The sequence below is a fragment of the Nycticebus coucang genome, chromosome 13 (assembly GCF_027406575.1).
Source record: "Nycticebus coucang isolate mNycCou1 chromosome 13, mNycCou1.pri, whole genome shotgun sequence".
Taxonomy (NCBI): Eukaryota; Metazoa; Chordata; class Mammalia; order Primates; family Lorisidae; genus Nycticebus; species Nycticebus coucang.
In genome coordinates, this window is record NC_069792.1 from 19,257,027 (window position 1) to 19,284,849 (window position 27,823).

At 37.4% G+C, this 27,823-nt stretch overlaps 1 protein-coding gene across 1 annotated transcript in view; it reads left to right on the forward strand.

Moving 5' to 3' along the window:
- C13H8orf34 (chromosome 13 C8orf34 homolog) overlaps nucleotides 1–21,005 on the forward strand; it is a 408,836-nt gene extending 387,831 nt beyond the window's left edge. Inside the window, 3 exon segments of the mRNA XM_053559485.1 lie at nucleotides 1,647–1,740; nucleotides 17,684–17,740; nucleotides 20,224–21,005. Of these exon segments, the coding sequence (XP_053415460.1) occupies nucleotides 1,647–1,740; nucleotides 17,684–17,740; nucleotides 20,224–20,231 (159 nt within the window). The 3' untranslated portion in view covers nucleotides 20,232–21,005.
- Nucleotides 21,006–27,823: the final 6,818 nt, after the last annotated feature.

A 27,823-nucleotide genomic window follows, 5' to 3' on the forward strand; every position in this document is an offset into this window, starting at 1 on the left:
TGACGTCGTGTTTCTTAAAAATTAGTGGTTGTGAGTCTATATTTTTATCTTGTTAGTATTTGTATAGATATAAAGCAAAATATCTCAATTTAGACAAAAGGATCATTGAAAGAGGGTGATACGAATGAATTTGAGAGATCAAAAGAATGAACTCACATCCTTTATATTTTTATTTTTTAAAATATGTTTGAAAAGATTTTCCTGAATCACAAGTCCATAAATTCAAAGTTATTAAATATTTTATTTTAGAGGAACCCCATCCTTCTTCTCCCTTCTTTTCTTCCTTACTTTTTCCTCTACAGATGTTTACATGGTGAGTCTCTATTTTGTGCCAGACACTATACAGATGAAAAGAACATATGGGTGAAAAAAGTTACCCATGACCTCAAGGACCTTCCTTTTCATTATTGAAATAGGAAGCTATGAAAGGAAAATTATTATGCAGTAGTTACTATACTGGTACAATAGGCACGTAAAGGAATAAAGGAATGATTTTTGCTTTGGAGCATCAGGGAAGGTTTCCAGTAGGGGAAGAATCAGGTAACTCCTGATCCTTGGAGAAGTGTGAATATTTGAGACAGATAAGAAAATGCACTGTAAAACATCTCAGAAAATTAGAGAGTATGACCAAATTAAGGAGCTACCAGTTAATTATAGTTGGAGGGGTCAAAGAGAAAATGGAGAAGGCAGTGTGATGGATCAGGCTAGATGAGTATGGATCAGGAAGGGCCTGGAGTTTAAATTTATCCTGGGAATAATGAGGAAGCCACTGAAGAATTGTGAGGAAGATAATGATTTCATCATACAGCACCTTAAAATACTCCCTCTGTCACGTGACTGGTGGCAGAGTTAAAGAGGGTACCAAACTCAATCCTAAAGAACTTCCAGGGGCGGTGCCTGTGGCTCAAGGAGTAGGGCGCCGGTCCCATATGCCAGAGGTGGCAGGTTCAAACCCAGCCCCGGCCAAAAATCACAAAAAAAAAAAAGAACTTCCTAGATAGCTACCCTGTTTCCCCAAAAATAAGTGTCTTATTTTAAGGTGTGCTCCCAAAGATGCGCTAGGTCTTATTTTCAGGGGACATCTTATCTTTCCTGTAAGTAGGTCTTATTTTCGGAGGATGTCTTATTTTCGGGAAAACAGGTTATTACTACCATCAAAATGGGAGAGCAGGCTCAGTGACAGAAGGCAAAGAGCAGCAAGGAAGTAAAAACTATTTTAACAAAAGTAAGAAAATGAGAAGTGTAAAATTTAAGATGTTCTCTAAATCCTAGTAATCTTTCTCATTAATGAGGATTTGAAATCTTGATAGCAAAGAGGAACATATTATGCAATTTTATATTGGATATTTTCACCGTTACATTCCCAAGAATAAGTGTAAATATTTCCATAAAAATATTAATTGAAGAGAAACATAGCTTAGCTATTTCTTAGTAAGACTCTAAATCCCCTTAAAAAGAAGTTGTTGAGAGTTTGCAGTATGTCTATGACATGAAAATGAATTTAAACTTAGAGTTCTTCTTTGTTGTGGGGAAATTATTCCTATGGTTTTTGAACATAGAATTCATGGATACTAAAGTGATCATGCGTATTAATGTTCATGGTATGAAAATAGAATTTAATCTAAAAGAAGTTTGCTCTTTGGCAGGATGAATCCTTAAAGCAACTACAAGTAGTTCATCAACCGTGGATCTTACCAAGTGACACGGAAAGTGAAGGGGTAGAAGCAGAACAAGATAAACGTGAGTAGACACTGCTGTTTATTGACAAATTGCTTTTACCCAAAGGAAATCCACAACAAAGGTCTTCACTTTCATAGAATGAAGCAGCTTCTGCAAAATACTCAGACTTGATTAGGAGGAACACATCAAGATAAACTAAACTTCAGTCTTGATTCAATGACGTTTTAACTGTGGTACAGAGGCCCATGAATTAACCTTCTGAAAAGAAGAAATTATTCTTCCTCAAGACCAACACAGACTATCTAATTGAAATGTAAAACTTCTACAAATAGTGTAGAATTGTATCAGTGATAACTTGTGATAATTGAAACATTTCAAAGTATGTTAGGATCAGCTGATTATTACGACATTATTTTTATTGGTTAAATAAATAAGCTTATGTATAGAGGAGCAGTTCTAATTTCACAAGGCGAATTAACATTATAACTTAAGACAAACACAGAACGTATGGTTTATGATTTAAGTCACGGTATTATGATAATAACAAAGAAAGGGTCACTATACTATGGCATAGCTCAGTGCACACTCTCCGGGGGTTCACTGACATTGCGAGACATGTGAATCAGCAATCTGTTGAGAGCTTAGCATCTAAATTCCATAGAAATATATAAACGTTTAAAATATGAATACATCTAAATTTATATTTTTACTAGTGGTAGCTTGCAGAGAGAAGTAACAATTATATCCGATAATACGGCCCTTATGATAATTGGTACGAAGTGATGAATTAATAATTCTCCTGAGCCATTACCACTGAAACTATCTAATATGTTACACAGGTAGCCTCATGATTCTGCACCCCGGGGGACTCAGAAAATTACACTTCTGGGTTAAAAGGCATTTTAAATCACTTTTATCCTACTTCTGTAGCTAGGGGCTTATATGGCCAGAGGGAGTAAAGGCAAGACAGTAAGAATCAGAGGACTCGTTATGAGGAGGAGGCTCAGAGCCCAAATATAGGGAAAAACATGGGATATTTCATATTTCAGTCTACTGGAGGGAAATGTTTTCCATGCCTCCGTAGAAAACACCTGATGAAGACTCTGAGAGTAGAATGTTTCAGCAACTTCAAAGCAAAGAGAGTATTTTGGAAGATCCTTAAAGCAAGGACTCTTAAGTACAATGCTCTAGAAAAGAGCAGCATGGGATACAAAGACGAGAATCCCCAATTTGAAAAAAAAATAGTGGTCCAAATCTGTTATGGAGAAAATGCTTGCATACTTCCACCTCCTCGCCCCTGTATTCTCACGTCTTTAAAAATACCTAAGCTCTGGCGGCGCCTGTGGCTCAAGGAGTAGGGCGCTGGTCCCATATGCCGGAGGTGGCAGGTTCAAACCCAGCCCCAGCCGAGAAAAAAAAAAATACCTACGCTCTCATTCTAGAGTTTGAGTTTAATCATTTTCAACAAATTCATTTGAGGTCTTCTGAAATTTGTGTTTTAACAAAAAGCCTTCAAGCGACTGTGTATGTGCTTTGTATGAACACAACATATGTAATTGTGCTAGTTTTACTCTGGCTGTGAGATACAATAGGTGCCCAAACTGGGCAAAACTGGGTAACCAACATGCTTATAGGATGCAGAATAATTATATGAATGTACTGTATCTTACATTAAATTGAAACCCAAGATGGAAAAAAGAATCGATCAAACTGAATTGTATCCAATTCTGAATTCTAATTTATTTCCTTTTCCTCAAATTCATATATCTTTAATCAATATTAAGACTAGAAAATATAACCTAAAAATGTAAAAGGAGATAAAAATCTTCAGAACTTTGATCATTTAATACATAGTCCCTTTCTGTGTATATATATATTTTTTCTACAAGTTTTTGACAATAAGTTGTTATTTTCTCTTTTTCTATTAGAGTGCAAATTGTTTGAGAGAATGAGTCTGCTTTTTTTTTTTTTCATCTTACTGAGGCACATAATATGCCCTCAACAAAGACCAAAAGAATTGATGAATGATTAGATTTGTTTGGTTCTTTCCAATTTGTTTATTGGGACAGAAATTTAAAACAAATAAATGATAGTTGTGGCTATGACTATTGTTATAAAAATTATTTATAGTTTTATTTAAAATGTTAATATTTGATTTTTAGTTTATCGATTGATTTTGCTGAATGGTCTATGAATCACTCTAAAAAAGGCCCTTCCTAAACTCTCGTAACCATAGACCTAGAATCAAAACTATTTGATCTCAGTAATATTGTACTGGGAGGTGACCCTTGACAATGGCAAATTGTTTGAAATAAAATCAGGGTTTAAACTAATTAGGTGGTAATGGGAGCCATCTGGAAGTGGAATGCTAGCTAGTGCTGTAGCCAAACTCGTAGCACACAGATGCAAATTTTTTCAAGAGTATCTTCCATCAGCCAGGTGCTGGGACAGGTATAAGCTGTGAGCCCCTGAAGCACAGGCATCTTTCTGATACTTGCACTCAGCGCATGAGGTTTGTGAACAGCTGGCAAGATACATGTAGATCATCTACCTCTTTCTTTTTTCAGTGAAAGGAAATAAATGACATAAATCTATGTGAGCTTAGCATCTGATTTAGAGTTTATGGGCCCACATCCTAGAAATTTATGAGTGAGGAAGAGGGCAAGTTCATCATTTCAACAATATCACCTGTTTCTTGACTCAGCTTTCCATAAATTATGCCTTAGTAATTTTATGGAAGTCCCTAATTTCTCCTGAGACAAAATCATCATGGCAGAAAGTTTCCACACAATGTCAGGATCTTTGCAGTGGTGACTTTTTCTTATTGCATTATTTAAAAATAAGATTTGGCTCAAATACATTTTTTATAAATAAATACCTTTTAGGAAAAGATAAATTTAACAACTATTAGGAGGCTTTATAAACTTTTATTGTAAGCAAAATAAGTAGAACCCTTAATTAAGTAGTTTTTTCTTTTCTTTACTCTTTTTTTTTTTTGAGACAGAGTCTCATTATGTCACCCTCAGTAGAGTGCCATGGCGTCTCGGCTCACAGCAACCTCCAACTCTTAGGCTTAAGCGATTCTCTTGCCTCAGCCTCCCAAGTAGCTGGGACTACAGGTGCCCGCCACAATGCCCAGCTATGTTTTTGTTTCAGTTGTCATTGTTGTTTAGCAGGCCTGGGCCAGGCTGGAACCCACCAGCCCAGGTGTATGTGGCTGTGTCCTATCCACTGAGCTACGGGCACCGCCTTCTTTACTCTGCTTTTAATAGGAAAGTATAAATTATAAGTGTAAAAAAAAAAAAACTCATGTCGGGTGTGTTTGCTTTAAAACTCTCCAATTATAGTCTCAAGCCACTAAATAAATCAAAGTACAAGTATTTGAATTAATTGGGTTACTTATTTAATATTCATATTCCTGAACTCTCATTCAGACCTATTATATCAGAATGTCTATGGACAGGATTCTGAATTCTGCATTTTTATTTATTATTTTAATATTCACATTGTAAAAATGCAGAACATCACAAAGAGAAAAATCGAAAAACCAACCAGAAAAAGTACCTAGGTTGCATATAAAATAATGAAGTTAAACTTACAATAGAATTCTCATTGATTGAGTCTATAATTTCAAATAGGCTGAGAGGAAATTTTGCGTGCCGAGAAAGCACCTTGTATCAGTGATTATCAGTCATAGATGTTACCTGAAGAAACTATTTCAGGTTACATTTCAATAAGAAAAATAAATGATTCTCCACCTTCAGGCTACAGGACACAATTACAACAGGGATTCATCCTCACAAATGCAAACGTTGTAACCTAATTGTACTCTCACATTAATCTTAAATTAAAAAAAAAAAACACCAAAAAAAAAGAAAAATCATTGATTCTGGAAAGATTTTGTAGTATGTAAGAAACAAAGATGAGCAAAATAATTGGTAAACATGTTGACAATATTTAAGAATTATTGACTTCATTTTAAAATAAACACTTTAAAATAAAAAGTGTTAATTTCTAAAAGAAAACAGAAAGATTTTATAGAATGTAAGAAACAAAGATGAGCAAAATAATTGGTAAACATGTCGACAATATTTAAGAATTATTGACTTCATTTTAAAATAAACACTTTAAAATAAAAAGTGTTAATTTCTAAAAGAAAACAGAAAGGGGGGGAAGAAAAATATAAATTTGCAAAATGCAATAGTATAAGTTAGCTCAAATACATCATTAATTACAAAAAAAGCTGGAATATGAAATAAATGGTAATATAAAAATGCTACTTAATTAAATACAGTTTATTATAAACAGAATACATGTTATATCATAAGCTATGAAGGTCTTTAATAAAATATACTTAGTCATTAGTCTATTATCTGTACTAGATGGGAATGTGAATAGATACATTTCACTAACTTTGGTAGCAAAATGAAGCAAGAATAGAATCTGTAGTTTAACATTTATTTATCAGATAATTGTATCAAGGAAAGGGTTCTGATCTAAGGATTTTTTTGTAGCTTTTAAGTACATTAATAACCAATAAAACTAAAAACCTAAAAGTGTTTTTTAAAAGTTAATAAGACTAATTTTAAATTGTAATAAAAATTATTAAAACCTAGAAAAATGTTAACACTGGATTAACACTAAAGAAAATAAATATATTTTAAATTAAGATAAGTTAATGTTAAAAAGCTAAGGTTGGCAAGTCTGTTCCAATACTTAATAATAATATGTCCTTTCCTCCATATATTTTACTATCAATGTAATTTTAAAATGTCAAGAACTATGTTTACTTATCTCTTACGAAAGCATTGCATTTTAAGACCTGCATTAATTTTTTACCTTTCACATACCAGGGAAATTTTTTAAAAAGAACTTTTTAGTTTGTAATAGAACACAAAAAGTTGCAAAGAGAGTTTTCATATACAGCTCACACACCTTCCCTTATTGTTAACATGTTGTATTCCATTATTTCGAAGCAAGCCACAAATTGTAGCCTGCATTCAAGAATATGTCATCCCATTACCTTCTGGCTGCTATGATTTGTGATTAGAAATCAGCTGATCATCTTAATGAGGTGCCTCTATATATGATGTGCTGTTTTTCTGTTTTAGGATTCTTTCTTGCTCTTTGTTTTTCAACAAAGTGATATGTAGTTGTCGATATCTTTGAGTTTATCCTACTGAAGTTTCTTAATCTTCTTGGGTTTGTAGATTAATGTTTGCATCAAATGAGTAAAGTTTTCAGCTATTATTTCTTTTTTTTATTATTAAATCATAGCTGTGTACATTAATGTGATCATGGGGCACCATACACTGGTTTTATACACAGTTTGACACATTTTCATCACACTGGTTGACAAAGCCTTCCTGGCATTTTCTTAGTTATTGTGTTAAGACATTTATATTCTACATTTACTGAGTTTCACATGTATCCTTGAAAGATGCACCGCAGGTGTAATCCCACCAATCACCCTCCCTCCACCGACCTCCCCCTTCTCTCCCCTCCCTCTCCTCCTTCTCCATATTCTTAGGTTATAACTGGGTTATAGCTTTCATACGAAAGCCATACATCCATTTCAAAGTAGGGCTGAGTACATTGGATACTTTTTCTTTCATTCTTGAGATACTTTACTAAGAAGAATATTTTCCAGCTCCATCCATGTAAACATGAAAGAGGTAAAGTCTCCATCTTTCTTTAAGGCTGCATAATATTCCATGGTGTACATATACCACAATTTATTAATCCATTCGTGGATCGATGGGCACTTGGGCTTTTTCCATGACTTAGCAATTATGAATTGGGCTTCAGTAAACATTCTGGTACAAATATCTTTGTTATAATGTGATTTTTGGTCTTCTGGGTATATACCTAGTAGAGGAATTACAGGATTGAATTTTTGCCCTTTTATCTGTCACCTCTCTTTCTGAAACTCCATATATATATATATATATATATATATATATATATATATATATATATATATATATATATATATATACAGTTATTTAGAGAGCCTATGGCACAGCATCAAGTGTACCAACATAGATATTTATATGTATGTTTATAGGTTGAGTATCTGTTATCCGAAATGTTTGGGACCAGGAGTCTTTCCGATTTCAAGTGTTTTTCTTTTTATTTGAAATATTTAAATTACAAATATAGTTAGACATCCTTAAAAATCTGAAAATCCAAAACCTAAAATACTTCAGTGAGTATTTCCTTTTGCACATTATGTCAGGGCTCAGAAAATATTAGATTTTGGAGCATTTCAGATTTTGAATTTTAGTATATTTGGATTAGGGATACTCAAACTGTATGTGTGTATGTTTATGTGTATGCTCTCTAAGTAACTGTTAATTTTTCTTTATTCCTTTTTCTTTCTGTTCCTCAGACTGGAGAATCTCCGTTGAGTGTTAATTCAACTTCTCTGATCCTTTCTTATGACAGGTTAAATCTGTTGTTGAGCCTCTCTAGTGAACTTTTCAATTCCAGAATTTTTATTTTGTTCCCTTTATAATTTGCATTTCTTTATTGATAGTCTCCATTTAGTGGAACATCATTCTCATACTTCTCTTTAACTTATTTGGGCATGGTTTCCTTTGATTTTTTGACTGCATTTATCATAGTCAGTTAAAGGTCTTTATCCAGTAAGATCAGTAGCAGTTTGTCTGCTTTCTTCCTTACTTATGGGACATACTTTCTTGTTCCTTGGCATGTCACTTACTGTTCTTGTTTGTTGACAACTGGGCATTTCATATAACATAATATAATAGGGCAACTCTGGAAATCAGGTCCTGGCACCTGATTTGTTTTGGTTTTTGGGTTTTTTATTGCTGTTTGTTTTGTTGTTATTGCTGGTGCTGTTTTTTGTCTAGTGATTTCTCTGAACTAATGTGTATCTGTTACATTTAGTCACTGAAGTCTCTGCTGAGTAATCTGGTGGTCAGCTAATGATTTGGATGAGATCTTCATCAAGACAGTCCATGAACTCTCAAACAGTTTTTAACTCTGCTTACACAGAGCCTCTAGGCCAACCTGAGCTGAGAGACCGACCCACCATGTGCACAGCGCTGCACATCTGTGTGGTCTCCTGTGGGCATCTCATTCACCAAATTTCCCTTTAAATTTTTGTGGTAAGATTCTTGTTTATCCCAATTGGTATCATTCTTCTAGGCAGCTGCTATGTAAAACTATTGCCCCCGTTTTTGACAAATCTAAGGCCATATGTTATCACTAAATAAACTTTAATTTAGGTAAAACAAAGAAAAGTTCTTTAAGTGGGAATTTTTCAGTCTCTGTATAGGACGAAAAGTGATAATTGTCTAAGGATGGGGAAATTGAGAACACCCCAAATACACTCTGCCCTGTCTCATGGTTACACACCTGCTGTGTGCACAGCTACTGTCACTGCGAAGCTTCTGATTTTCAAGGCTGCTGCGGAATTGGGGAAAGGCGTAGTGATAAAGGCAAGTTAAACCCCCACTTGGCTTTACTGCTCTTATCGAGATTCAGCCATTTTTCTTTAACTAATGTTCTGTAGGTCATATTAAGCCTTTGATCTTATTTTTAGAATTCTGAAAAAGTCCATTTTGATGATTTTTGCTGGTGTCCTCATTACTTTTACAGAGCACCAGATTTTTGGCGATCCCTGCACCACTGTTCCACAAGTGCTTCTCCTCCCGTATCTTCTTTGATTTCCCCTGTTTCGTTCTGTCTTTATTTGAGGAGCAGAGTAAAATATTTTCACAATGGGATATAGCATTAGACAATATCTATTTCTTTGAGTACTATTTTCATGAGAACCTTTTAAAAAATTCTGCGGTAAACAACTTTTCGTAAATTCTGCATATTATATTTGAGATGTTCAATTGTAAGACAAGGCCATTCGTATAACAATAGCTTTACAAGAGGAATAAAGCAAATCTACAATTTTAAATGAACAGATCAAGAGTAATTAGCATCCTGATCTATAGTGGGAGAAATGTGGTTTGATGTTGGGCTTGAGCAAATGCCATAGTCCCTTTTTTTATTCTTTTTTGATCTGGAAAAATTTTACTTTAAAAATAAGAGAAACAAATATTTTTCCAAGTAAAACAAAATGCTGAGGGTGTTTGTCACCACTAGAACTGCCTTTAGCCATGTCAATCCCTTCTAAAATATTTACATAATGAAATCATTAGGTAGTCTTGCAGCAACATGATCATCTTGACTTTCTTTAGCCAGGTTTCTTTTTTTTTTGTATTTATTTAAGTTCATTTTTCAGAATGCCTATTAACTTTTCTATAATGTGCAGAATGCCTATTAACTTTTGGAATAACAAGTACTTTGAGCTTTCAGAAAGTGCCAATTTATTCTAATTCCTTCGATCTTAATTTTCTCAATTTATCAGTGGAGAAACTGAGGCTCCAAGCGATTGTGGGGTTTCTTATGTCACCTAGTTAGTAACCAAGTCAGGACCAGAACAAGGTCTCCTGATTTGGCCTAGTGTTATTTAACCCCATGACCTCATCCTTCTCCCATAACATCCCCTCTCCCCATTCCTGGTGTGTTGGGGGCACAGTTTATGCTGTGACTCTTGAAATCAGAAGTACTAGGGCCATAAGTGGAGCTCCAGGATTCCACTGCTCACCCCGAATATGCCAGGCTTTTTACCTTGAAGAAAAGTCTTTCTTTTCCTTAACCTGACCTCAGGTTATTTCTTTTCGGGTAGCCTCTCAAGATTTGTATGAGAGGAACATTTGAGATGGTGGTGTTAGAGTACCACAGTGGGTTATGTCACCAGGACCAAGACAAAGCTCAGAGATGGATCTATCAAAGGAAGTCATACGGAATATGAAGTCATACGGAAATGCAGTCATACAGGGGGCCACACACCGTATAGAACATAAACACCAAGATGAGTCAATAGCCAATTATGCCAGATAGGTTCAGAGCTTCATGAGAGTTGAAATGCTCAGGATTTCAATTGCATTAGGATTATGGCATCAAAAATAGGCCCTGAAAATTAGCATATATATCCATTAGGAGACTTGATACTTTGTTATTATTAAAAGGTCAACTGGGTTATCTCACACAACACAAGTGTTTGTATAGAAAAGGCATACACACACTTTAAAAAACTAACAATAGAACGATAATAGTAATACAATAAAAGTAATGCAGCAATAACTAGAAAGATGAACTCTCAAAGTGAAAAAGACAAGACCTTCTAGCAAACTGTAGTAAGTTCCTTTTTGAAGGACAAAAGAAATCTTGGTAATTTTTTAACCCTGAGGGCAGCCACTATTATCCTAAGTAACCCTTATATACAGGGTGCTGTTGGTCAGGCCTTGACAGGCCTGGATGAGCCTCTGTGCTGACATCTGGAGATTGCTGATTCACTTCCAAGGCTATAGTCATAGATAAGTTGGGGAACTGAACTCTATGGTACCAGTCAAGGACCAAGGGCACTCTGTGTACTCAGTGAAGTGTTTACTGGGCTGGAAATTTAGTCTAACTAAAAATACTTTGAAGCTATAGTCACCTTGAAAGCCAGAGATATTTTGACTTTGTAACTTATAAGGGAGGAATCTGTTTAATGTATGCTCTGCTGATTAAAATATTGCTAATGTATGCTTTTACTATGTGGGTATAAAAATAACAAAGAGAAACAGGAGGGCAGAACAGCTCTTTGAGGAGATATCCTTGCTGTTCTCTGGAATTTCTGGCTTTTCGGTAAATAAAACTGTTGATTTCTCATCCACCTCTCCATGGATTGGCTTGAGTGACAGGTGGACCAACTCCTCAGTCTGGCAACAATCTTACCTTTTTTTAGTTTCAATAGTCTATAACTTTAGAAAATTCTAAAGCTTCTTTTAAAAAGCTCAGGGCATCTGATCTCATATCAGATGACAAATCTCTAGATTAGCTCTATTGGATACATGCATGTTTATCTGTTGTTTTTATAAATATCTTAGGGTTCATCTTTAATGAATAAATCAATAACTTTAAGTTAAACCAGTCATTGTTAATTAAAACAAAACATTCTAATGGCAAGTTGCAGTTTTTCCTTATATTCCTAGTTATAAGAAATATTTTGGTTACAAATAAGTTGTTGCAATTTGTAGAGGGCAGATGCCTCTGAATCATTCATGCGGTTTTCTTTTTTCTTCTTCAATATTCTTATTTTGAAATTATCCGCATGTCTGTGGTAAAACCTTCATGATAGGAAAGGTTCAATTAATTACTAAAACCCTAGAAAAAAGGAAAGGATAACATTTAATAACATATAGAACTCAATTTCTCCAATAAACTATTATTAAGGGTAATGGAAAAGCATGTCAGATTGCTCAGCAATACACTGTGAAGCTACATGCATCAGACCACCTGCTTTGTTTATTAGAATGTCTTTCTCAGGTGCAACCATCATCAGAAAGGTTCCTATCAAGCTTCTGAGAAGGCTGTATTTAACCAGGATGGCAAAATTCTTTGGACTACAGTAATATATGGAGTCAAAATCTTTAAAACTAAAAATGGGAGATACATGGTCTAATTTATTTTTTTTAAGTGAGTGTTATAAATGAATGGCACGTGTTTTTAATACTTTTACTAAACACATTTTGTTTGTCTTGGCATATTCTTTTATTTGCTCTAGGTGTGGCTTAAAAATACAAAGTAAAAGAAAATCTAGTTCATTCTTTGACCTTGATGGGCGTAGTTTACAGGGCAGCCATGTATCAGATGGAGTGTATCGTCCCCACGAAGGAGAAGAATGAATTGGCAAGGGTAGCCTATTGTTTATCTGTATGGATTTCGTTCTGTCTATTTTTAGTCACTGCAAGAAGTTGAGTGTGTTCCCACCAGCCAAACTCTTTCATGGTTTTCTTTGGGTCTTTTTGCAGCAATGACTTTCACCTTCACAAATTAAACAGATGTGGCGTTTTCGTCCCAAACCAACAATTTAGTTAAGATTTTCCAATAAGCCCCGTATACCCTATAGGACAGGTTACCTTCTTAGGACAATCCTTTGTAGGTCTTGAAAAGTCACCATAAGTATACTGAAAGGGTTCCATGTGTTGAGCTCTATGGCAGGGGAGATGCGAAGATGGGGAGGATGTAATCACTTCTCTGTACCAAGTTCTGGAGAACCAAGCAAGGCATCTGTAGTACCAGCACACTACTTCTTAAGAGATAAGTAGAATGTTAGTAAAGTCAAAGGAGGGAAATACCACAGTGAGTTGGCAGGAGGGACACAGCTAGAGAGATCTTCATGGGGGATGTGGCGCTTGAACTGAGAGATGCGTAATATTTTGAAAGAGAGGGATGGATAGGAAGGTCATATCAGCAAGAATAATAGCATAGGAAAAGGTGCAAATACAGGAAAAGCATTGGTTATGTTTGATGGCCCAGGGAGCATAGTAATCTATGCTGTTTGAGGAAGACTTCAGATACTTACAGTGGATTAGAGGGAAATAAGTCCGGAAAGGTAAATTATGAAAAGAGCAGAGAGGGACCAAGTTGTAAAAATAAGAAATGTGAGTTGATAAAATAGATAGCAGGGAAATCTTTCCACAGGGAGGAATGCTTATGAGAGCACTCATAGCTGTTGCCTTGTATTCAAATGATGAAAATTTGAATAATTCAGATGTTGAAAATGCCCGGGTGTCTAGCTCTTTGTAATAGTAAGCAATACACTCTTAAATTAATGAGAAGAAAACTATGTTCTAAACTATCTCTACGCTAGTGCCAGCTCACGTGGGTGGATATATGGGTACTTAAGGGAAGAATCGTATCTCAATGTGCTTACATTGCTACATGGAAGTGAAGGAGAATGCTCTCCATGGAGGTTCTCTGCCAAATACTTTCTTCCTTTCACTTAGTAACCAGGTATGATTTATCATTTTCATTTGTGAAGCTACCGCTTATTTTTCTGCTAATTATTCTATAGCTTCTATATTCACTCTGTTTGCTCTAATAGGTCTTGGCACTGCAGAGGGAGGCAGGGTTTTATACTCTTAATTTGGTGCAAAAAAAGAGTGACCTCTCCATTGGAAGAGCTCACAGATGCCATGGTTGTTTTATACAAGCCCTTAGGTATTCTTGTAAGAACTCAGGGTTTTCATCACATCACTATCCAGGCCTACTAATTGGGGTCCCTACAGCCATACCATCATTGATCCCAACCTACTTTATTGTTTTATGCTCCTTTATTCTCTTACTTCATACTTAAGGGGGAAAAAAATCAAGGAATAAAATATTTCCTCCAATACATGTTATACTGTTCTTCTGTTTTTTGAGCTAGTGTAAAATTTGAGTAGCATAGTCTCATAGGAGGTAGTGAAATATCTGTTAATAGGATCTAGCAGGAAATCCTAGCCTGATGATAGACATAGTAGCTCAAGAAACTACCTCTGTAGGCATGTGTATGTGAAGACAGAACAGGAGTTCTAATAAGCACAGAACTCCAAAAGTATGGCATAGCTGATCTTCCTCACTGAAAGAACCAGCATGTACTCTGGTAAAGATCTAATGTAATAATGAATAGGGGAAATTGTCACATAGCATAAAATAGACCCACAAAATCCGTTTTGCGGATATATGTAGAATTATAGCAGTTCATGTCTCCTTAAAGGCTACCAAGCAAGGTTTATACAGAAACACCTGCATCTTTAAAGGAGGAGGAAATGGAAGAGGATGAATTTGCTGTTGTACGGACCAGGCAGTATCTCCTTTAATCCCTGTGATAACTTATGTATGGGCTATTACTCTGATTTTGCAAACTCAGATTTGTTAAATATTTTTTCCCAAGAATACACAACTAATAAGTGCCATTTATCTAACTCAAGTCCATACTCCATCTGTAGAAGCTTAAAAAAAAAAGTGAGGTGGGAAGGATGTGTGTATAGATGGTATCAAGAGAGGAATTATTTCAGTGAGCACTGAAAGGATTTGTATCATAAAGAATACACTAAAACGTGAGAAAATTCAGAAAAGCAAAAGAAACTGAAGCAGGAATGCATTTGAGCAGGAAGTCTGCCTTTAATAGAAACTTCAACTTGATTTAGTTATAGTAACACTGTGTTCCAAATTATTATCTACAAGTAAAGTCATCCAGAAAATTTAAGGGAGGCATATGTGATAAACATAAAAATTAAAATTTTTATTAATTACACGAAGTATATTTTAAATCCCAGAGCAAGCTATGAAAAGTAGAACTGTTCAAAGCATGCTGCCAAATTTCTTCAAAATGACGTGTTTTGAAATGTTGACTAAATATACTATCTCAAAACTGTATATCATCTTTAGTATAATTAAACATTATTCTGACCAAAAACAAAGCTTTTTTTGTCTTCCTTAAGGAAAAATGGTAGGTGACTTTCTCCTTCCTATTAGAGTACAAAGAATTATCCATCTGTTAACATTTAAAATAACTTTTTATAGGTTTTTATCATTTACATAAAGCTTTGTAGTCTATAAATTGCTTCCACCTACTTAATTATGAAAAATTATTAAGAAAATTTTAGTCTTAAAATTCCTTTTTTACATTGTTCAACAAATATTTACTTAATATATACTTATGTGTTTATAATTTATTTACTTAATGCACATTCAATGAATAATTTGATAAATGTATAAATGAATAAATTTAGTTCAAATTGGTTAAGTGACTTTTAAAGATCCCTCAAGAAATTGGTCAAGCTCAGAGTCTCCATCTTTGTCTTCTGATTATCCAGGGAGGTCACAGCATCTAAGAACGTAGACACATGCGGGTAATAAGTAGTTTCTTGATATTTCTTCTTGAGCCTCACTCAGACCTACTGAGTCAGAAACTGATATCAGAGCCCAGCTACCTGTGTTTTCAAAAATCTCTCCAAGTTATTATGAATACACTTTAACATTTAAGAGTCACAGTTCAGAACATGACTTTAGCTACTCCCTGCACCTTTAATATCTGCTATGGCAGAGAACACTTAAACATAGATGCATCGCTATTACTTCCCAAACCCTTCCATGTGTAAGATTTTTAAAAATGTACCAAGTTCTCCAGCTGTATCTGACATCCACCTTCCATATATTATCACCACCTTCAACCTAAATGTTTGCTGTAGTCCCTAATAATCTAAATTAATACTGTAAAACTGCCCAATGCCCATTACTTAATGGTACTTCCCAAAATGTTTTGCTTATAACCATGCTCTGTGAAGGATTCTAAGGATGCTGCCTTCCTCAAGGTCACATATAAAGGAAAGGTTAGAGCAAAGGTTTGAACTCAGCTCTAACCAAATACAAAATCCGTGCTACTTCTATTTTGATGCTGAATTTCATGAAATGACAGCTATTAAATCAATATGCCTTGTCACTAGTTGAAATAGCACTTCACCAATGAATAATCTATAGACTTAAAAAATGAGCATTATACACATATGAAAATCTACTATTAAATAACTTTGGTAAATATTGGTTTGAGTAGTTTTTTTGTTTGTTTTTGTTTGTTTGTTTGTGTGCAGTTTTTGGCTGGGGTTGGGTTTGAACCCACCACCTCCGGTATATGGGGTCTGCACCCTACACCTTTAAGCCACAGGCACCACCCGGGTAGTTTTCTTTATTATAGGACTTCTAAGAACCCTTAATATGTCATGGTATGTTCTCTAAAAAGCAGATACCATGTGATGTTGTCCAAAATTCTTTGACCTAAAAACCATGTCGGGGTCCCTTCGTGGTCGCCACTTATCAGGGCCCAGGACTGGCCAGGTTTCCGGGCCCCTGCTTATCTAGCTGTGTTCTGGACACAGACCACTATGCTGTTATCTCGCTCAGGAACAATTGCTTTTAGGTGCCTAAGGGCTATTTAGGAGAGAGAGAGAGAGATAGTCCTTGAGGGTGAAGTAGTCTTAGAAGAATAGAGCTTTAGCAGCCTATAGCAGAGCTTGGTAATCTTCAGCAGAGAGACTCGGTGTTGGCGTTCTGCAGGCAGGAGAGGAGACAGAGTCCGAGTAAGCGGTCCGTGATAGAATGTATGTACATTCCTGACTGCCTTCTCCTCCAGCCTAATATGAGGCCGATCTTGTGCCTCTCAACAACACAGGTGTAGAGACTGCCAATTCACTAATACTCTCATCTGGCAAGCTCTCTCAAGCTTGTTAGGAGAGCTAAATCCCTCCCCATGCCCTTTTCACCAAGGTGTTCCATTATTGAGCTACAGGTGTTACTTACAACTCTCACTCCTCCTAGCCATAGGCTATATAGGCTGCTACAAAACCATCTGTTTGTAAATCACCCAGATGGTAGGGCTAGTGTTCTAAGAAATGCTCAGGAAAATTTGGACTTTATTTCCTTTCTTTTTAAAACACATGGGATTTCTTATCTCTCTCGATTTCCTTATTTCATCTGCTTTTGCCCACTGTTTTATTTTCCCACTGTTTTGCACCAACATAGCCAAGTCCCACTGACCCACGAGGCACTATTTCCTTTCTTCAGAGATAAGCTCCCTTCCACTCTTCTGCCTCAGGGCCACATTCAGGGGAAGGACATTTAGCCAGTAATGCTACTCGTCAGACATTTTTAATAGTGTAGATGCATGTATTTTGACTACCTCATGCAAATCTCATAACTCCATGATGATGGAACTAATTTATAAATTTTGAAGCCTCGCAATATGTAACACATACACATCCGGGCTGAACTCGATGTGTGAGGGCCCGCCCATGCAGGGGATCTGAGTTGTGACTACGATTAGAGGGGGGCTTCCCACAGTCTACATATATATCCAGAACACTATGTGCAGGGGCATTTTGCCCTAGATTTTATTAGGAAAATCAACAAAAGTTTAAATGGAAAAATGACTGAGTTATGAAAAGAAATATACACACTCTGCACGGCTCACATATATAACCACTGTAAACATAGTTGTGATAGTCATTTCTGTTCATCTTCACTAGGAATTGGCTAATCCACTAGGCAAGGGGGTTTGATGGGCATTTCCCTGGCCCAGCACACCACCGTCTCTCTTTCTCTCCTCGTGCAGGTTCCACCGACCTTCTGTGTGTTCCCTGCTCCTCTTGTCCTGCGCTGGTTTACTCGGGTATGTTTGCTCAGGGCACTGATGCCAATCCCAGGTAATTATGGGTACTAGCTGCTACTGCTCGAAGTGCAGGTATTTTTTAATACGTACTTCCGACCTCTAATGAGAAAAGGATTTCAAGTACTCTGCATAATGCTTCTTTTGATTTTTTTTATTGGTGGTATTTCTATTAGTCTTAGAGTCCTTATTTAGTCTGCGTTCTCCCACAGAGAGGTGGGAGGATGGGGATTTTAAACTCCTTCTCCTTGATAGAAAAAATAGTACATTCTAGACAGATATGAGCTGAAAACACTGTCCTCCGCTGTGCAGACTGCAGACTGCAGGACACCATTATATAAAACCTGAGTTACAGCTTCTCAGAAAAATTTCACATGCATGAGGTTACTGTGTGAACTGGATAGGCAAAGGTTTAAAAACAATGCTGTATCCTCTCCCAAGTACATCCCAGAGAGAGGCAAAAGTGTTGAGTTTGACCTCAGCACTCAATAGAACCACAAAATATCAAAACTGGAAAGAACTTCAGAACCAGTTCTTCTTTCTCAATCTCATGTTGACTTTCCTGCAACACCTCCACCAAATGGCCATCCACACGCTACGTGACCATCTCAAGTGATGGGGAGCTTGCTGTCTTCCTCAGCTGCTCATTCAAGTTTATTCTGCCCTGGTCATTCACTGACCCAGTAATACTGTGTTAGGACATCACCTGAAGAAATAAGTTCTGCAGTGCACAACCATATGGTCATCAGAATAGTGTGTTCATTGCCACATGTTTTATAATAAAGCATGGAAGATGTTTTACAATGAAACGTGGAAAGGATGTAAGAAAAACAACATAATGACCAACGAAAAGAAGAACAATTAAACACATTATAGCAATCTGTATAATAGAAAACTGTAAGTATTATGAAGGATGAGATGTATATTAACTCTCTTTTTCTGTCTCTCTCTCTCTACACACACACAGAGTAGAACTTCTGTGAGTTGAGGTTCTGTGAGTTGAGTTTCTTACATTCACAGTCAAACCTCTGTGAATGTAACAAATTTCTCAATATACAGAGGTGGTCAACATAAGGAAATAGGCCTACTGAACAGATATGTACACATGATACATGTCTGATTATGAAAACTAGTTCACTTTAAGGAGGTTGTCAATGTAGGGAGGTGGTCAACTATGGAGGTTCTATTGTGCATATATATTGTGATACTACCTATATATATGTGGAAATTTTTCCTAATATTTTATATAGAAAGAAATTCATAGAATATTAAGTATAAATCATTTTTGTTCTATAGAATGTACACATACACAATTACAAAATTATACCTAAAGAATACTGAGTGGTTATGAAATAGCCATCAGTGGTTATCTCTGTGTGACATGATAATAGTTTTTTGCTTATCTAGAATACTCCTATAATAAACACGTATTGTTCTAAAACTTATTTGAAAAGGAAACCCTTTCTTATTTCACTCCAAAGTCTGAGTCTTATATAGCTACCTTATTTCTGGTTCTGTCCTTTTGTGTCATAGACAATAATTGTATCTGTCATCCGCACAGTAACTCTGTCATTATAGGTACATAACTATCATGTGGTTCCTTCTTCAGCCCTTCAAATGATCTTGGTATGACATGTGGGCAAACTGCTGTTCACTTTAAGAGCTCTGAGTAAATCATTTACATGATTCATATTTCATAAAAGCCCCAAAGGATTAGGAACTGTGCCAGAGAATGGCACCTGTCCTTGTCGTGATGACATGGCACCCTCTTGTAGTTCGTCTCATCATGAAACTTACTCAATTGTCAAGAAGATACATGAAAAGCAGCTATTATGTAAAACATTGATGATGATGATTATTGAGGTATTCGGATGAGAAGAGTACAAGCAGCAGGAGAATTCTACCTTGGCTAGCAGTCAAGGTCAAGGGAAGGTGACATTTAAGATTAAGGGATTATAGGAGTTAGATAAAAGAGTTAGCTGCATTGGTTAGGGTATGAAAAGCATTCCAGATAAAGGAAAAGTATATGCGGAAAGGCTGGGCCCCCTTTCCTCTCTTGTCCTTACCCCCTTCCTTCCCTCCCTCCTTGCATTGAATAAATACTTATTGAGCAAATGCCTGGAACAAAGTTTTCTTTCTGGTTCTTGGATTGGATGGAGATTGATAGCCTGCTTTCAGATACTTACAATCTAATTGGCAAATCAGAAATATTAAATATAACTGTGGTACAAAGGAAAAAAGCACACAAGTATCCTAGAAACGTGGACACTTTCCCCTGCCATCTTAATTTGATTAGGATTTCATATAGATACCAAAAATAGATGTACTAGTAGCAAAGTGTGGTTCATAGACGTGGTACTCTAAAATCAATACCATTATAAAAAGTTTATTAGAGTAGAGGAATGCATTAAAATCCCAATTTTTCCTTAGGATGCTGTCCTATAGATGTATTATTAAATACGTTTTCTTTTGTTTCTCCTCTGCAGGTCTGTGAAACAGACAGAAGAAGTTGCAAGTGGTCCTTAAAGAAATTGCAATTATTCAAATCCTTATATATAGTTTTAATTTTATTTACTATGTGTAATCATTTAAAGAATGGTTATTTTTATAATAGCAATAATAAAAAGAATTACGGTTGCAACCCGGGGGTGCCCAAGTGTGTAATTAAAGACCACTAATCCTGGCAAGGCACTGCGGGGTGGTGAGGATGCCTGATGCCTTTCGGCGCGGTTAGTGCCCTGGGTTTAGAGTACTTCATATTCATACTTACTAAGATTAATATTTGATATATTAAATATTGCCTGATTCAAATAACTTTGCTTAATTTTTTTCTGTATTTTAACTTGTCCAGGGTTTTCTACTTCTATTTTTATAATACTTTTGCATTTTGTAGATTAATCAACATTATACTTACCCACATTTGCCAAGATGTGCTATTTAGGTCTCTGCACGGGTTAGCTGTTTGGTGTCATTCCCAACCACACGTGTTCTGTGCTGCAGCAAAGAGGTATATTCTCCACCACTGTTCCTTCTCACAATCATTTTCCCTATTTCTATCAAAACGCATAATTTATCCATTAATTCCATAAAGATATTGGTAAGGAATGAAATGCATGCCCCCAAGGCATTCAATTATGCAATGAAAAGTGTTTGACTATTAATCCAATTATTGAAGCCAATTAAGATTATCCATTTTAAATTTTGATATATGCTCACTTTATATGTTATGCATTGATGCTAAATGAATGGATCTATGTAAATCCATTGAGAATATTCACTGTCTGTTTTATCTTATTTTGTCTTAGTCTAAATTTGCTTTCTGGATCCTTAAGACAAAAGGTTAAATTATAAAACTGCCTGTATACTGTTAAGGTAATACAGATTAAAACACCAGAATATAGCTAAAGAATAAACAAATTCCGAGTGTATGAGTAAGGTCAATTTCCTAAATCAAAATAATACAATACATTTTCTTATATAAACATCTTCTTGTGTTTAGATGCTCATAAGACTAACTTTTGTAAGTTATTGCCTTTTAAAAGTGGAAAAAACTTAAAAAGATTTAGAAAACAGTAAATTTGTTAGCAGAAAATAAAAAAGGCAACAGAGTAATTGCATGGGACTAGATCACTCCTCCGTTTAAGATCCTTGCATGAAGAATATTTCTTCAAAAATATTCAACTGAAGATCCAAATGTTTTTTTCTATTAAAAATATTCTTTCTTTAAAACTCATTACCCCCAGTGCCTTCATCTGAGCCAAATTTTCCTCCAACCAGCATCTGGTCGGATTTTGTCCCCTTCTTATCGACAGGGTTTTCCTGGAGATAGACAGCCTCCCAAGGCCACGTTGACCTCAAAGATCAGACCCAGCTGAATACCAGAGTGTATATTGCTGAAGATATTGAAGATAAACAAAAGCAGACACCAATTGAAGTAGTAAAGACGGATTTTAATCAGTAATAAACTATTGTAATTAAGAAGTGGGCCCAGCGTAAACCAAACTCTTATTTGTACAGGACCAACTAGTGAGTAGGAAGAGGGAACGCCGAGTCCTTGAGTAGAATCAGGGAAGTGAAAATTTATAAAAAGCGGTCAAGTGGGGTTGATGCCCATGTGAAGCTGGATTTGCTAACTGGCACCTACAAAGATAGATTCCTACCCCCATCAGAGACTGGGAAGCAGGGCCTCTCTCTCGGGTGTTGGCTGGACAGACAGTAAATTGACCTGGCAGCTTTGAGCTTTCTCAGGCAGGAACTTAATGGTGCTGGAGCCCTCAGCGTAAGTATATGGTCTTGAGCTGTTACTAACTATGTAATGCTGGGGACAGGGACACACAAAATCATTCGTATTGATGGGCTGCAGTTTTTCTAGACCCAGGCTTAGTTGAGAAGAGAGCTCAGACAGCCTGGCTAGAGTTTGGTCAAGGAGAGAATTTTCGTCAGTGCCCATTAGGCAGGTCATACACCCACTCTCAACACACACACACACACACACACACACAAAATCTATGCTGTGTTTTATACAGTTCTGAACCCCTTCCAGAGGCCAAACCAGGAACAGCTAGGTATAGGAAATTTCTCCAGGTTTCTTTCCAATCTCCTAGCTCAAGTCTCATGAAACTCCCATTTCTTGGCACTCGTCTTGGCTTTTATTGTTCATTTTTCCTCTCGTTGGTTTCTTAACAAAGCTCCAAAGTCATTTCAATGTTAGGATTTGAAAACCCACACCAGGGGCGGCACCTGTGGCTCAGTCGGTAGGGCGCCGGCCCCATGTACCGAGGGTGGCGGGTTCAAACCCCGGCCAAACTGCAACCAAAAAAATAGCCGGGTGTTGTGGCGGGCGCCTGTAGTCCCAGCTGATTGGGAGGCTGAGGCAGGAGAATCGCTTGAGCCCAGGAGTTGGAGGTTGCTGTGAGCTGTGTGACACCACGGCACTCTACCGAGGGCCATAAAGTGAGACTCTGTCTCTACAAAAAAAAAAAAAAAAAAACCCACACCAGAAGAATTCCATGCTCCGCAGCACTAGTGAGGACAGATGGCTGTAGGCCTTATGGCATACCACGGCTTCCGGATGTCCCCAACTGGGACTCTGGTAGCCTCTGACCAGTACACAGAGGCCGTCACAGCATTGTGGGGGAAACACACATGTAAACGTATAGCCTAAGTCAACCGTGGTAATGTGCAATGATTAGGACATTTACAGGCCGGGCTACGGGAGCACAACAGAGCAGCTGGGAACACATCTGGGATTGGGTCTTCCAAAGGGATGAGTTGTGGGGTAGATAGGAAGTCAAAGAAGGCTTTCCAGAAGAGACAGTGCCTCACCTGCTTCTCTAAAGATGAGATGGAGTCAACTGAGCAATGGAAGTGGGCAGGAGGGTCTTAGTGGAAGCAGGAGAATCAGTCAGTATGGAAGTCTGAGAGGGCGGAGTGCATGGGAATGAGAGCAGGAAACATGCAGTAGTCATTACTAGGGCAGACAGAATATGACATGTGGCAGATGGTGTGTACAGAATCGGACAGGGCACAGCCTGGGAAAATTCACATGTACCACTCAGTGGGCTTTAAGTCTGGCTGTTGTCAGAGTCCCAAATGCTCAGGCCCCACTCCCTGGGATGAAGATTCATCTGGACTGAGCAAGGTGGCTGTCATCAGAGTTTATGAAAAAGTTTCCACTTGACTCCTGTGGATAGGTGGCTGACAGCCACTGCTGCACAGCTGCTGAGGATTCTCAGCAGGAGACGCAGTGACTCCATCAGACCAACAGTGACAATGGGGCGCTCCGGCAGCTCTGAGGAAAGTGGCCAGTGCAGGAGATGCAGCAAGTGGGCCGGCCTGGAAAGGGAGAAACCATTAGGAGGCTGTTAAATAAAATGCTAAAGGTCTATTTAGACAAAGATGGTAAATATCCACTGTGGTCATGATAGTCCAGAAGCAGGGGAGCAGATAGAACAGAGACCTATTTAAGAGGTGGCTCTTGTGGCATTATTATGTAGAGGAGGAGGGAAAGATCAAGAGTTCCTCCTGGCTTTATGGTTTGGGACTGAGAATGGCAGTATGTGACAGAAGGAAGCACAGGAGAGATTTGCTGATAACTTCAGTGTAGATGTGTTGAGATGGAGTTGTCTATAGGATGTTTGCACTGAAATGTCCATCAAATATTGGTGCCACACAGAAAGGGTTCTTGAAATGCTCCTCAGATTCTGCACTCCAGCAGGACACTGTGGACAAATGGCTTTGAGCCTCATGGTGCATCATGGTCTTGGGGTGTCCCTGGCTGAGACTCTGGTGACCTCTGACCTTCTTGTTGACCACCAAAGTGCAGCACTGAAGATACAGACTTTTCATTCCGTTGGGCAAATGGATTTGTGAAAATGACACAATGGAGCACATTGCCTTAAAAATGCCTGTGGTGTGAAAAGACGCCTCTCTAATGAACATCTGAGTTTAGAGGTCAGGAAAAAAGAGATGGTGGGAAAGAGTAAAAAAAAAGTTTGCAAAAAGATAGAGAAAAAATGAGAGAGAGGATGTCACAGTTACCATGGAAATGGACAACCATAATCTTTATGCTATTTCATAGTGGTTGTCCTCAGTTAGATTTAAATCTTCCATCTGACGTTGTATGCACGATCTTCTCCCCTGAATATACTTCCTTAAGCAATGGCTTGCTCTTCCTTTAGAAGGAAGGCTAAGAAGATTCAAGACCAAGATGGAAGCTCTTGACTGGAGCTTCCAGGGATGAAACAGGTAGTGACTGTGACTGTCTTTATGTGATGTCATTTCAGGGTAGACTGAGAAACAGAAAAGAAAAAGGGAATGTGCCTTTCACAAGACTCAGAATGCAAAATTATCCACCCTGCTCCCCTGAACACTTATTGAACTAATAATTATTGGACATCCCCTATGCATCTGATGTCATATTAGACTCTGCCATCCAGCCCCAGTAGGACAGACACCGTCTTTCCATCTAGGGAGCTAGACAGCTACTGTGGGTTGGACACTGACAGTTCTGAAGATTTGTTAAGGACAAATTACAGGATGCTAAGGGACCACCCAAGGAAGGTCTAGTCTACATTGCAGATAAGGAATCTTGGGCTTTGGTTAGTCAACACAATCTAAAGACTGAGGAAGTTCTGTTTTTTCAGGTGAAATTCAGAGAGATGGGGAGAATTAAGGACAGTTTTGAAGAAAGGAGCTGAAGACTATGTCCACATCCAATGATGGGTGAACATGGCGTATCAGTGGAAATGAAAGTCTGAATATGGCTGGAACGTAGGGCATGCACAGTATTGCCAAGGGATGAGAAGTTAGTAGCAGCCAAATCACAAAGGCTCTTAAAAGTTATGTTACATTCAGAAGGCTAGAGAGAAACATGGAAGAGTTTTGAGCAAGCAAATAGTGAGATTTGCATTTTAGAAAGACAACTTTTGGCTTCAGTGTAGAAAATGAATTGTAAAGGGACAAAACTGGAGGCAGGGTGAATATTATTACTCTTTTAGTAATCAGGTTTGGAGAAAGAACTACACAGACAGAGGAGGAACTGGGGCAGTTAAATTGATTAAAGATGGGAGGCAGGAATCACAGATGATGGTCAGATTTCTCGCCAGGACACCTGGCAGTGAAATATATTTAGAACAAGGGAAAAATGTTGAGTTCAGTTGAGGACGTTTCAAATTTAAAGAGACTGGGGACATATCCAAGAGTTTGAACTTCATCAACATAAGGATGGCCAGACAGAGCATAATAGAGGTCAAGGCAATAGAAGACATCAACCAGTGAGAGTCTACAGCGACAAGGGGCCGGAAGTCTCAGGAACACACTGGCATTTAAGAGACTGATTTCAAGAGTAACGAGTTTATGTGCACTTGATAGAGCGGGTGGCCCACACACTGTTTCTAGGAAGCAGAAGGTCAAAGTCCTTGCACTTGGAGGTCCCTATTCCTGTAAGCACAGCTGGATTTCAAAGGAGAGACAGGCATGGACTCATTTGTTGAACAACCTTTAGTGTCTGGTTTAATGAGGCTGTAGAAGTTTCCTGTGGGTGGATGAAATAAAAAAAAAAAAAAAAACTATATGGGAGTAGGAAGGGATGTAACAAATGTAGAACTTCCTTTATTTAGGAAATAAAACTAAGGCATTACCAATGTGGGCTCAAAGTCCACACCGTAAGTGTGGGGACATCTGCCTGTGTTTTTCTTTTGTTCATAGTGACTAAGGGACAACATATTGAGGAGAAAGCTTAAGAATTAGTCCTGATGGCTTATTGGAGTATAGTTTTTAATTTGCAACATTTCAATTTACCTTCCATTTTTCCTAATCAAACCTGTGTTTGGGGTCAGGAAGAAGGAAGATAACCATTCTTTGCTGCTGAACTCAAGTCTTACAAGACACTGCTTAGAAAGAGAGAAAGGAGAAGGGAGCCCCCTCCTCAATCCCAGGGAGCTGCAAACCGGGGCCTGCCTGCACTGTAAATGTTTGCCAGCTTTCCCACTTATATTTGGCTCTCTCACCACTTCTCTGGCTGTTATTAAAAAATTTGTAGGGTGTCTTTTTGTCCATTTTGTGTCTTTGATCTTTACAGAACACATCTCTGGAAAGCCCACATCGTTGGATTTGGGTGTTAGTGGAAGCTACGATTTGGCAACTCTTCTCACTATTAAGATCCTTTAAAATGTGCAGGAAGGACCCTGGAAAATTGCGAAAGTAACATGTAAAATTGCAGAAGTAACATGAATGGGGAACAAACGGCTTCTAGGTTAGGCAGTGTACATGGCTTCTTGGGTGGAAATGGCCAACCTTTGGTTTCAAAAGGGAAGCTCTGAGGGGTTCACATCCCAATCTGGTGAAGTTCAGTGTCACAGCACAGTCCATTCCAGCTGTGTTTGAAGGGCCCTTATAAACAGCAGGTTTTTGATTGAGTGACCAGTCCAAAGTTTGCCTTACCACCTGGATTCTTAGAGGAAAATTGTTTTACTCATGGAAATTTTATTACTAGATTTTACAGAATTATTTAGGTTAAGTAATTGGCATAAATAGGAAAACTTCCTTAGAGCATAATCTGAATCACATAATCAATAGCTTAAACTAAGCTATGAAAATTTGGGCTTCCTGTGAAAAACAAGTACATAAATATCTTTGGTTTTGGCATATTTTATGTACATATTGTTTGAAGTCATCATGAAATATTTTTCTTTGGATCTGTGCTAGAGATTAGTACTGCTCACCAGAGCTCATTCTCCTTTTCTTCCTGGGCCCATGTGAGATTTCCGAGCCCCCGACAGTTAGGCAGCTGATGTTACTAGGGCTGGCCCTTGGGCCACTGGTGGAAGTGATGTATATCCCTTCTTGTCCAAGGCATTTAGAAGAGATGTGAGTTCTCCACTCTCTCTTTCCTTCTGCTGCAGTGATCCTGGATATTACAAACGGAGATTGCGGTATCTAAAGATATTTGGATTCATGGCTGTATGAAATGGAGCTCTCCTGACCCATATTAAATTGGTAATATGAGTAAGAAATAGACCTCTATTTAACCAGCAAAGTTAGGGGTTTACTTGATAATGCAACATAGTATGAATTATTTCAAATAATACTAGGTCAAATTCTGTCATTGCTGAAAATGATGGTTCCCCTCCTCCAAAGGCAATTCTAGGTCATGTAAACTTAGACTTCATAGACAATCCTGATTTTAGAATAAGGGTAACTGATGATGATACTTTTTAAGAAACTGCCAATTATACATTAAGAAAGGAGATTGCAACTGCGTGTATTCAGTAGGTAGATTAAAATGTCCAACTTAAATAAATCTCACCTTAATTGTAAGTTGTCTAATTTTTTTATTTATGATCTTATGGAATTTAGCACTTACGTATTTAATATCTATGCAAGATAGCCAGTCATTTCATTTAGGGTTCTATTTCATACTCTATCTGTGACTTTGGGTTTAAGTGAATCTAGAGGCTCAAAATAAAATTAAGTTTCAGACAGAAAATAAGGGAGTCGATTTCCCAAAATTAGGTTTACCAAATGGAGTACAGGGTAGATTACATATCCACTGGTAGATCTAAGACATACATTACAAGCTTCATG